This window comes from Phalaenopsis equestris, unplaced genomic scaffold (genome assembly GCF_001263595.1).
Source record: "Phalaenopsis equestris unplaced genomic scaffold, ASM126359v1 Scaffold000873, whole genome shotgun sequence".
NCBI classification, from domain to species: domain Eukaryota; kingdom Viridiplantae; phylum Streptophyta; class Magnoliopsida; order Asparagales; family Orchidaceae; genus Phalaenopsis; species Phalaenopsis equestris.
Window position 1 is genome coordinate 1,475,681 of NW_018165313.1, and position 12,768 is coordinate 1,488,448.

General features: G+C 35.0%; 2 protein-coding genes across 3 annotated transcripts; one reads left to right on the forward strand and one right to left on the reverse strand.

The window, feature by feature from the left end:
- Positions 1 to 1,784: 1,784 nt before the first annotated feature.
- LOC110031971 (COBRA-like protein 4) lies at positions 1,785 to 9,411 on the forward strand. Of its 2 annotated transcripts, XM_020735441.1 has the most exons (8): positions 1,785 to 1,844; positions 1,943 to 2,056; positions 2,146 to 2,225; positions 3,334 to 3,790; positions 4,759 to 4,903; positions 4,999 to 5,276; positions 5,763 to 5,980; positions 9,160 to 9,411. In XM_020735441.1, the coding sequence occupies exons 2-8, from the start codon at positions 1,960 to 1,962 to the stop codon at positions 9,283 to 9,285; spliced, it is 1,401 nt and encodes a 466-aa protein (XP_020591100.1). In that variant the 5' UTR covers positions 1,785 to 1,844; positions 1,943 to 1,959; the 3' UTR covers positions 9,286 to 9,411. The 2 variants fall into 2 exon arrangements, with proteins under 2 accessions (XP_020591100.1, XP_020591099.1); XM_020735440.1 differs by lacking the exon at positions 1,785 to 1,844 and having other exon boundaries at positions 1,940 to 2,056.
- On the reverse strand, positions 6,346 to 9,021 carry LOC110031972 (COBRA-like protein 3). Its single transcript, XM_020735442.1, has 6 exons — positions 8,839 to 9,021; positions 8,306 to 8,385; positions 7,755 to 8,211; positions 7,389 to 7,548; positions 7,020 to 7,300; positions 6,346 to 6,918 (listed from the first exon to the last, which is right to left on the reverse strand). The coding sequence occupies exons 1-6, from the start codon at positions 8,930 to 8,932 to the stop codon at positions 6,623 to 6,625; spliced, it is 1,368 nt and encodes a 455-aa protein (XP_020591101.1). The 5' UTR covers positions 8,933 to 9,021; the 3' UTR covers positions 6,346 to 6,622.
- Positions 9,412 to 12,768: the final 3,357 nt, after the last annotated feature.

Below are 12,768 nucleotides of genomic sequence, written 5' to 3' on the forward strand. Positions count from 1 at the left end.
TTTGATTTATTTATTTATTTATTTATTTATTTAAAACATAAAAAGAGAAACATTCATTACAAGTTTAAATTGCACCACATAAAATCCTTAAAAGACTACTTAAGAATTACAGTTTAGTTCTATTCAACTGAAACTTCTGAAATTAATCTAAATTAATAAAATAATAAATTATGTGTATTTTTTTTTCAACAGCTTAATTTATATGCATGCTTGTTATTTATTTATTAATTAATTATTTATTTATTTATTTATAATGGTGGTGGCTGGGAGAAGTCCTGTTCAGATGGTGGAACTCAGTTGTCAGGCAGTAATCAATCCTAAGATAGAGACTGTTTACTTCCACCCAACTCTACCTTCTTCCAAGCAATCTAATGTATGCAAAATCCTGCCAAACCTTCTTTCTGAAGGCCTGAACTTACAATTTGATTCAGTTTGCCTTTAATTTCGGCTTTAGCCAATTAAAAATTCATTAATTTTTAGTTGATTTTCTATCTCATTTGAGCTAAATTTCTTAATTTTATTTGTTGATTCCATCGGATGAGTGAACCTCCTACTCTTTTGTAGGTCATTCATTGTTGTGCATTCTTTTTTCTAGGCCGTTAGATCTCCTCAAAATCAATGCTAACTCATGCTAACTCATGTTTATGTATATTGATTTCTTTCTATATATATTTACATAAGTAACATCTAAACTTTACTTGTTTACATGTACTATTAAAATAGTTTATGTCACATCAAAAATATCACTATTATAATTTTTTTTTAAAGTGAAATACATATTTTCATGCATAGATAACTTGTTATATATACATAAATTGAATTTAAATGTTAAATCTATAAATACATAGGAATTAATTGTATGTATGTAAATCTTCGTCACTATATATATATATACCAGGGACTTACGCCACAGAGAGAGAGAGATATATATATGTATATATGTATGTATATATATCTGTATATATGTATCTGTATTTATGTATATATGTATGTATATATATGTATATATGTATACAAATATACATATGTATGTATGTATATATACATATATATGTATACATATATACATATATATATATATGTATATATGTATACATATATATGTATATATACATACATACATATGTATATTTGTATACATATATACATATATATATATTTGTATACATATATACATATATATACATACATATATACATAAATACAGATACATATATACAGATATATATACATACATATATACATATATATATCTCTCTCTCTCTGTGGCGTAAGTCCCTGGGGTTGGAGGTTCGAATCTCGTGACGCGGGTTCTTCGGACCAATTAAGGAACACCTGGGTTTCGACCTAAATGGAAGAAGCGTTATTTGGTGCCCACTGGATCAAATAGCGATTCCCTTTTAATATATATATATATATATAATAAAAGACATGCTAGCATGTTGAGAGCTAGCTTAGACTTTAAAAACTTACATATTAGGTATTTGCGTGTATTTGCAGTTAAATTGCCTAAATTATCTGAATATATAGTGATTTCTAACCGAGGAGAACGTGGTTAATTAGCAGGCCTTAAAAGCATTTAAATAATTAGTGAGATGACTAATCTCAGCTGGAGTTAATTAATTATTCCACGAACTTCCCACCTTCCATATGACCGTTGGAAGGTACCATTCAAACTTTCTTCCTTCTTCCTCTTTTCTCCCTCTGCAACAACCACCAAACTCTTTGCTTCAAATCTGAGAGATTACAATGGAAGAAAAACAAAAAGAAGAGAGAGATTGATTAAAAAGCTGGAGAATGCATGATAAATTTGACATGATTTAGAGTAGCCAACAAACCAGTAGGTGAGCCATCATCGCCATGGGAAGGCTTCTTCTTCACATTTATCTCTTTAAAATCTCACAGAAGCATTGAAACCTCCATTTTGATTTGATTTCTGAAGCTTCGGAGCTGCCATTAATGGAGCTTAATGGTTCTGAATGTACTGCTCAACAAAGTTCTGCAGGAAAATGGATGATCCTTGGCTTATTGTCTGCTGTGCTGTTTTCTTCTGCAGGTTGCCACTTCAATCATGAAATGATAAATGTGGTTATTTATTATTACCATTGACAAAGATTGTTTAATTGAATTTTGATTTTGGATTAGTGGCTTATGATCCGTTGGATCCTACGGGGAATATTACAATAAAGTGGGATGTAATCTCATGGACTGGTGATGGATATGTGGTAAGTTCTGTTCATTGAATTCCTTATCTATTTGTACTTCTTTGTCTTCTTGTCACTTGGATCACCTCAAAATTCTTATTGACAAATTTATGATTGACATATTTTAGTTCATTGATTCTCTAGCTTTTTAAAAGTGAGAGTTACGATAGGAATGAGAGAATGAACTATTTGGGGCAGCTCTAGCTTATTGAATAATCTGCTCATAAGCTGATTAAAAATAATCTGCTGATAAGTTAGGTGTGAAGACTGTTACAAATTTTTATTTTTTTGAAAAGCCAGACCGTAGTCAGTATGCTGTCACAAACAGACTATTTTCAGCGTTTTCAAAACACATAAGCTGCCAAAACGCAGTTTATCCAAACAGACTAGGTGCGTTTTCAAAACACCACCGCACCAAATAAGCTGCCCCAAACGGGTTATAAATGTCGAAGTAGATATCATTTATTTCATAATTGGAGTTTTAATAATTGAACTGAACTTTCTAAATTTTCTTGTGCCCATGATTGTTATAAATAAGGCGTGACTAACTGCTTTGTTATCCCACATTTGTTTTACATCTATATGTCTGTCGCATGTCTTATGCTATATTCCTTAGATACAATTCACGATCAAATCAGGAATCAACATTATTACTAAAGATATTTTTTTCAGAATAAATTATTAGCAAATGGACTACTAATTAAACAAAGATCCATAAAATACACCAGATCTAAAATCAAAGTTATTGAAGATCTATATTTGGTTGTCATGATCTTAAAAATGCAAGTCATTTTTATTTTCACCACTAGATATAGTGGCATGCCATTAGATTGAGTAGTATATTTAAAAATTTCTGTGATTATTAAATTGAAGAATCATTTATCTGGCAATTGACTTCGAGTCACATTAGAATAAGAAAATATTAGACGCAGAGACCGAACGTCCGAATAACGGCCTCAATGGGCCGTCGTGCGATCCATGACGACACGATCGCATTTGACTATTATCCGAACGTGCGGTCATCCACATGTTATATTTGCATCCCTACTATATGAATAAATTTTCTTGAAATGCCATGAAGTTTTGTACCATTCATCATCAACACTAATTCCACCTTTTCTCTCTTAAGGCCGTTGTAACAATGAACAATTTCCAAATGTTCCGTCACATAATGAGCCCCGGCTGGACCTTGGGCTGGTCATGGGCGAAGAAAGAGGTCATCTGGTCCATGGTCGGCGCTCAAACCACGGAGCAAGGCGACTGCTCCAAGTTCAAAGGCAACATCCCCCATTGCTGCAAGAAGACGCCCACAGTCGTCGATCTGCTCCCCGGCGTCCCCTACAACCAGCAGATCGCCAACTGCTGCAAGGGAGGGGTGATCGCCGCATGGGGTCAGGATCCATTGCAGTCCGTCGGAGCGTTTCAGGTCAGCGTAGGGCTTTCCGGCACGACGAACAAGACGGTGAAGCTGCCGACGAACTTTACCTTGCTGGGACCTGGACCGGGATACACCTGCGGCCCGGCGAAGATTGTGCCGCCCACCACTTTCCTCACGCCGGACCTTCGCCGGAAAACACAGGCGCTCAGTAAGTTTCTTTCATCTTGAACCCTAGTAATGATTGTTGGGCGTGCTCATGTTAGTGCAATTGTGATGGGAAGCTTTGAAGGCTGTTAAGTGAACTAATCAACTCAATGAATGGCTCCATATGCAGGGACATTTACATACATTGCACCACAAACATTGCTATTTACAAATCTAGCAACCTCGTTCTTCCATTTTTCAAATTCTCACTCAAATATCAAAATTCATGAGAAAACCCCAACTAATATTTTTCATTTTTATCATATTTTTAATGATTTGATCGTGACGCTTGAACCTAATGGTTCTGTAGTTCAAAAATAGCACTTGAATGCTAGGTTTTGTAAATAGCAATGTTTCAGATGATATGTATGTAATTATATCATATAAAAATGATATCTACCACTCATTTACTTATTATTATAAAAAATAAAAAAAATGTAAAAATAATCTCTCTTTTTAAGAGATCATTTTAATCCTGGAGTGTATAAATATATTAATTTTGTCCACAAATATTTTTAATATTGCTTAAAAAAATTACGATAAAAATTATTTAGCCCTCATTAAAAAAATATACCGACTAATTATTTGATATTTTTATGGATTCTAATACTAAAATGTCACAAACAGACTATTTTGAGAATTTATTTATTATTATAAAAATGCCCATTTGCTGTGCAGCCCATGGCTCACTAAACAATACACCTTTAGTGATCACTTAACTACATATTTGATGGCTTATATTATGTTATTGTATTATTTTTCTTAACATCCTATGAACTTCAAAATTTGCATTTATTGCTAGGAGATATAAAGCACTTAAAAGCATTAAACAAATAGTTATATGGATTGATAAAAAATCTCACTTTTATTGTTTCTACTACTACTTAAGAGTTTCACAAGCATTAGAGATAGCATTATTACAATTTTGATGAAAATTATTGAACAAATAGCATTTACTGTGTGTCTGTGCAGTGACATGGAATGTAACTTGCACCTACTCACAATTCCTAGCCTCCAAGAACCCCAGCTGCTGCGTTTCCTTGTCTTCTTTCTACAACAGTACAATCACTCCTTGCCCAACTTGTGCCTGTGGCTGCAAGAACAAAAACTGCATCAAGTATCTCACCCTCAATCCACCCCATTCATGTGTCCTAAATAACTGCACTGATATGTATATGAAATATGACAAATGGTGTATCTGTGATATTGCAGAAGTGACTCGAAGCTTCTGAGTGTGGCGGGGGTCAACACGCCGAGGAAGGACAACGCGCCGTTGCTCCAGTGCACGACGCACATGTGTCCGATACGCGTGCACTGGCATGTGAAGCTCAATTATAAAGATTATTGGCGCATCAAAATCGCTGTCACGAACTTCAACTATCGCCTAAATTACACGCAGTGGACGCTTGTCGTGCAGCACCCCAATCTCAACAATGTCACTGAGGTGTTCAGCTTTGATTACAAGCCTTTGGTGCCCTACCAATCCATAAGTAAGTAGCTCATTATAGCTACATAACTCACAAGAAAGCTCCTTACTTTAACAAGTATGTCATGCTCCAGTAAAGAAAAATAAAAGGAATTCAAAAGAAGATCAAAGAAGTAAGATTTTTAGTTATTATAAAAGGGATAAGTTAGTTGCAAGGACTTGGCTTCATAAACCTGTAGACAAAATAATGAAGCATTCTCTCCATGTTAATTGTTACTATACTTCATTTTGAAGCATTTTGCATCAATTAGCTTTTGCTTGACGGAAAATTAGAATTTTTACAATCCCAAATTTTTGTAGATATATCACTAAAGCAACATTCTTAACATGTGTAAAGTTCAAATTTTAATATCAGTTAATTGCAATCTAATGGTGATTTACTCCTTCCAATTGCAAAGAAAGAAATTAACTTGGGAAAGTTTAGATTATTTAGAAACAACTTCCTTTAGAGAAATGAATCAATGTTCTTAATCACAACCCTGTGATGCAGATGACACGGGCATGTTCTATGGAATGAAATACTTCAATGACCTACTAATGGAAGCTGGGCCTTTGGGGAACGTGCAGTCGGAGGTACTCATGGAGAAGAACATCGACACTTTCACCCTCAAAAATGGCTGGGCATTCCCTCGAAAAGTATACTTTAATGGAGACGAATGCATGCTACCATCACCAGACACATATCCTCATTTGCCTAACTCTGCTCCAGTAAGCAGTACAGTCACTACATCCATTATTACTGTTGTTTTCTACTTGATTATCATGGTAATCGTTTAAATTTATTTAGATTTAGAATCTTGATAATTTTTTTTGGGACTGTAGATATATTGGATTTGTTGGTATTTACTGTTTTATGCCTGAAAAAAAGGGTGAGAGTGTAAGCAAATCACAGCAGTACATATCATGTAATTTCTTCATTACAAAGAGTTGTAAGCATTCCATTTCTTTTTTAATAGAAATTGTGTGAGTTAAAAATTTAATGATAGAACCAAACATTAAAACAGAAATTTAAAGTTCTTTATGAGCACTGGCTCATGATGGTACAGAGATGTAGCTCATTCTACAGGCAAAAAAAATTGAATTCCAATCACTTATTTGTAATTAATGATATAGTGAACAATGTTATCCATCAATATCAGCCATCACAAACCTGAGCCTACACATCCTTTGCTACAACTGAACTTTTATGATCTTGTGGAGAAGCCAACCCCGGTTTCCAAACACATATTTAAAATTACTAAGAAGAGGACATGGTTGAATAAGGCTCCCAGTACCGTGGAGCATAGAACCTTGTTGTATGTTACAAAGTTGAAAGAATCAAATATGTAAGCAAGCTCTATATTTTGCATTTTAGTAGGGATAACCCAGCAAGCAAGCCAAAATTGCAAGAAAACCCATGACTGGCGAAGCGATAATGGGAATTAGCCTCGGGCTCGCATTTGGCAGCCATGGATACGCATCTGGCGGTGGCATAACGCAGTTATCACCATTGAAGTATAAACGTCGAGGAAAAGCCCATCCTTTCTCAAATGTGAAAGCCGACGAATCTTTGCGAAATAGTATTTCTGATTGCACATTTCCAAGAGGACCAGCTTCCATGAGCAAGTCGTTGTAGTACTTAACTCCCCACAGCATTGCAGTATCATCTGAAGAGAAAATCGTAACTCGTGTCATTAGAAAAACATGAAAAACATTGTTAGAGCAAAATTTGAAGAGCGGAAGCATGGTATAGGAGCATTCAACTCACTTATTGATGCTGAGTAAGGGGTCAAGGACTTGTAATTGAAGCTAAATATTTGGGTAACATTGTCAAAGTTAGGGTGCTGAACGACAAGGTTCCACTGCGTATAATTCATCCGATAGTTGAAATTAGTTACAGAGATCTTAATCCTCCAGTACTCTTTGTAGTTAAGTTTTACATGCCAATGAACCCTTATAGGACACATATGAGGTGTGCATTCCACCAAAGGTGTGAAGGTCTTCTTGCCGGGGCCATTCACAACGGATGCCAAGTAAGGTGAATCCTCTCTGCCAAACAAAGAGAAAGTTAGAATCACAAAAGGTAGACTGAAATTAATTAGAGATTGGGAGCGAGACTTTAAGCGACAGAACTCACTCCACGCAGCTTCCGGGCTGAGTTATGTTATTTTGGCAGCCACAGGCACACGTCGGACAATCGACTATGGTGTCATTGTAGAAAGAAGAAAGAGAGACACAGCATGTGGGAGTTTTCTGAGCAAGGAGTTGTGAATATGTGCATGTAACATTCCATGTCACTGCAATAAAGATTTTGAGCATATCAGATCAAAATGTATAATATGAAGGCCAAATCCGACAAAGCGGATCACCCTTAAAGCGAAGACTAAAGAAAGCCACCCAAAACTTGAACCTTTCTGTGAACAATTTAACAGTTACAAGCTCTGAACCAAGAAGCATAATAAAATCAATGGAGAGGAAAACTATGTAGAGGTCTCAAACTTACTGAGAGCTTGAGTTGTTCTCCTTCCATCTTGTGTGATAAATTTAGTAGGTTTCACAATAGTTGCCTGCCCACAAGTATACCCAGGGCCTGGAGCATTAAGTGTGAAGTTCTTTGGAGCACGAACAGTCTTATTAGTCGTTCCAGCCAGACCCACACTGATCTGAAATGAACTCGCGGCAGTGGAAGGATCTTGAACCCAAGAGTTAATGACTCCGCCTTTGCAGCAATTCGCGATCTGCATATTATAGGGAGTTCCTGGAAGAAGATCTACAACTGTGGGATCCTTCTTGCAGCAATGGGGAATGTTGCTCTTAAATTTTGAGCAATCTCCTTGCTCTGTGGTCTGTGCTCCAACCATGGACCAGATCACCTCCTTCTTCGCCCAGGTCCATCCCAAGACCCATCCTGGTGCTTGAATATGACGATATTGTTGAAAATTGAACATAGTTACAACTGCCTGAAAGCATTCATGATACAATTATTAGATCAAAATGAAATCATTTATATAATTTCTGGCTGTGTTCGCATAGATTATAGTCTTGTCTGCTTACAACATAGCCATCTGGAGTCCACTGCATGATGTCCCATTTGATAGTTATGTTTCCATTCGGATCAAGTGAATCATAAGCCTCTGTACAGGCAGCAAAAAGGAGCATTCAGATCCGGTTAAACAAATTGCCTTCAAAGATTGAACAAGACATTGCAAAATTTAACCTAGGGCTTCATACTGTCAATTTCCGGGATTATAGCTTTTTTTTTTCTTTTCAAATTCAACACTGGTAAGTCGGCAACAAAAGAAACGCCAATCGAAACAGAAGAAAAGATGCCTTATAGTCTAATAAGACAAGATCAGATGAGATTTTGATTAAACGCATCGACTAACTTTAGAAAACCCTAATAAGATCTACAAAAAGCAAAACACTAAAAAAAACAATCTTTGCAACTGAAAACTATAGAAATTCAACCAAGGTAAGAAGATAAACAATCTCCAGGAATTATATTTTATCATTCCAGACCAAACCAGAAGAATTTGATCTGTAAAACTGAGTAGCGAGAAGAGTGAGCTCAATAGCCTAGAACTGACCTGCCGATCTCATGCTTGAGAAGATAAGAAGGGAGAAGAGGGAAACAGTCCAAGATGTAATCTTTAGTATTGCTCTAAGACTTGCCATCTCCATTGCTTACAGAGTTGAAGGTTTCAGATCTGCGGCTACTCGCTGTGGGTAGAAAGCGGGCGAGCGATGAGAGACAGCTTCATACATCCCCTTATATAGCTGGGTTAAAAAAATCATTTTTGGCTTTTGCTCATGCCTGTTAACATGAGTAAAGAATCACTCTTTTTTTTATTGTTTATGAGCAAGTTATTGGTGAGACAATTGTAAGTGTAGTTTAATTTTTGTTTCAGATTTATATCGATGACAGAGAGGAATTGAGCTCTGCACATGCAAAATTAATGAATAAGGACCATGTGCTGAAAGATGGTTTCTCAAACAGATATTTGAGCTCTAAGTCAATGAATGGAGGTAGATGATAGGACAAAGCTGACATTAGACCTCTATCACACGTCCCTCGTCGTCAATTTTTTATCACAAGGACTCGTTGCCACTTTTCCGATGTGTTCTGTCACTCTTCTAATCAAAGTCAAGTCAGTTGGCAACCCCCTTGTGTAATATTGCTCTCGGCTATTGGTGGGCCAACAAAGCCTTATAAGTTATTGCATTATAATTGAATCATTTCAACTGAGTAAGGCTCCGTAATTTTCTCTCTTTCTGGTTTTCCATGCAATAATACTTGTAGTCTTCTTAGCTATGTTTTTTTTTTTTTTTTTTTTTTTTTTGTTGAATCTTCGTACAGGGCTAAAATTTCAACGTACAGTGCTAAAATATCAATACATCACCCTAACATTACAAATTTATCAGGTCTCAACAGAAGTAATTTGATCTTTTTTATTATTGGAAGGGTAAAAATAAATTTATGTTGTCATCCAGATTTGTGTTGGGAAAACATAAGTCTGTTAAGTTGGATTTATCCATGAAGACCTTAGGCATCAAAATTGGTATGGTAGGAGATGTGAATTAAGCGAAAATTTAAGCTAAAAACTTTTGTTGAATTCGAAATTGTTCTTGAATCATGCCCAAGAAACAGAGCATAGGAGAAGAGTGAAGAGATAGAAAGAGAGAGAGAGGGGTGCTTTCTATAATTGATCTATAACGAGTTTTGCCCTTTACAATAAATGTCTTCCCTAGCTTTAGAGAATCTAGTGTAACACAAGAAATAACATTTCCACTCCATATCCAAATGAGGCTCCCAATGATTTGTGGGTCATTAATCATCCTCAAGTCATCTTTTGTCACGACCAACTTTGCTCGAACGACTTTGCTCGGTCGACTTTGCTCGATAGGACATGCTCGGAAAATCTATCGCTTGTGGGATATTTGACCTCTATGCAGGGTGGTTCCATCTAAGGATACTTGTGAGGTTGACTCTTTCATCTGATCGACTGGCATGTCATGTAAATTTCCGTATCGAATCAGCATCATCTATTGGCGGTCAAATTTTGAAGTTTCAAACATCATAGTGATCAATCATCCTCCGATCACCTTTTGGCCTGTCTTGGTAGGTCTTACGACCTCCTTACAGACGGCCTCCCTTTATGAAATTTCATTTCTCTAGACCATTGGATGCCTAGGAGATCAACACAAACATCTTTTTGAGATACAACTTTGAAGTTTGGTAGTAATGATGATTTGGTTTGAATGCTGTGACCTATGTTAGAACTTAAATATTTTTTGTTTATTATATTTTAGAAATTAAGTTTTTTCCTCTCTTTTATTTTAAGTGTCGAAATGTTAACATGTGTTACAAGGCTGTGCATGAAAATATATTTCATTTGCATGTAAATAGGAATGTTTAGAACCTTTAGGTGGTAGATACGTAAATACATACGAAGTTTTATTTTCGAATTATTTGTGAATTAAAAAATAATTAAAAAAATAAAGAAATAAAGAAGGATTTCTGTCAAAACAACGTTGGTTAAATTCATTTATATATATATATATATATATATATATATATTGTATCCTCCTCTCTCATATATATATATATATATATTTATTTATTTTTATTTTTTTTTTCTGCCGACACTTTGCGTCGGTGCTGTCACCAACTAAGCAAATATACTACTCAACCGCTATGCTCTATATATTTTAATTATTTATTATTCTATTATTGCGGTTGAATATATGTAATATTAAATTTGGACAGAAAACTAAAGGGGCATTTACATATATACCAGTGTATTTACATATTTACCACCTAGACTGATTTTTTACATTTATACCACCCTGTGTTGAGAAATTTAGAGCGAAGAAAAACATGAATCGACACAAAACCAAAAGAACACCAAGATTTACGAGGTTCCACAAAGATGCATACGTCCTCGGGAGCAGAGTGGCGAATTTACTATTTCAGAGGAGTTCAGTACATACCCATAGGGTTACACATAATATATATAGATAAAACCCACAAATAAAATTATGAACACTCCCTCATTCCCCCTAACTCACTAAATTTTTAAGAGACACCTCTTCAATTCCAAGAGATACTCGTCTTCATTCCAGGAGACACACATCTTCAATTCCAAGAGTTCAAATTCTAGTATATGAGCCATATCTAACATCCTGATCCTGCATATCACATCAAAAAAACAACTTTTGGAATGTGAAAAACGTTTTAATGCAAAGGTAAGGTGGTATATGTGTAAAAAATTAAGATCTTAATGTTAGATATGTAAATAAAAAAGAACTGAGCGGTATATATTGAAATATTCCAAAATTAAAAGGGACTATTGTCTAGGATGAGAATACAATAATTGCCAGCTAGTGGTGGACTGGAGCCCTCCTAAACCTGCAGGCCATCTTCTGATGTTAGTTTTTTACATTTACATCCTTATTTTCTCAAAAAATACAAATCTCTGTATAATTTTTCATACATCAAACTATTCAATTACAAAAATAAAAAAAAATTTAGAATTACTTTTGAGATCATCTAGATGTTAATATAAATAAACTTAAATTGTCAAAATGAGCACACAAAAATGAGACAAAACAAAAACCAAGTGACCGTTTGGGACAACTTATTTGGTACGGTGGCGTTTTGAAAACGCACTCGGTCTATTTGGGTAAATTGCATTCTGACAGCTTATGCGTTTTCAAAACGCTGAAAATAGCATTTTCACACCGCACATATTTAGGTGTGGTGGCAGCTTTCGAGCTGCGTTCAGACTTTTCCAAAAAAATTAAAAATTTGTAATAGCGACCACACCTAATTTATTGGCAGATTATTTTTAATCAGCTTATCAGCATATTATTCAATAAGTTGCAGCTGCCCCAAACAGACCCTAAGAATGTCTTGATCCAACTCTAAATAAATCAAAATCAAACACTTGAGCATATATGAAGCTTTTATGAGATCATTTTGATAACCAAAAGATTTTTTGCATTTAAAGTGCTCATAGCCTAAGCAATCAGTTTGATAAAATAAACTTAAAAGCTTGTCAAATTCTTAAGTTGTACCATCACTTTTGCTTAGTGGCTTTATGATTTCAATTTAGATTAATCTTGTTAAGTATATGGCCAATAGGAGAGAGTGGTTGATTCTAAGTATTAGGGTGCTTGTATTTACATGTGCATGGGGCCGGTTTGAGTTTCTTCGGTCTTGTTTTGCTTGATGGGGTTTTCAAAGGTAAAGAGAAAAGATGTACAAGAAGAGGAAGAAATAATGAAGGAAAAAAATATATATGTCTATGATGATGGAGTAAGAAAAATTTTCAGGATATGATATATAAGTGTGATGATAATTTCATGAAAAATCTTTAAATAATATAATTTTTTTGTATTATTGTGATAATTTTTATTTATTGTATTTTGAGTTATTTTGTCTCTCTTTGTGATATAACAATATTAATGAGATAATTACGAGCTAGCATCCTTTTGATAAATAAAGATGCAAAAAA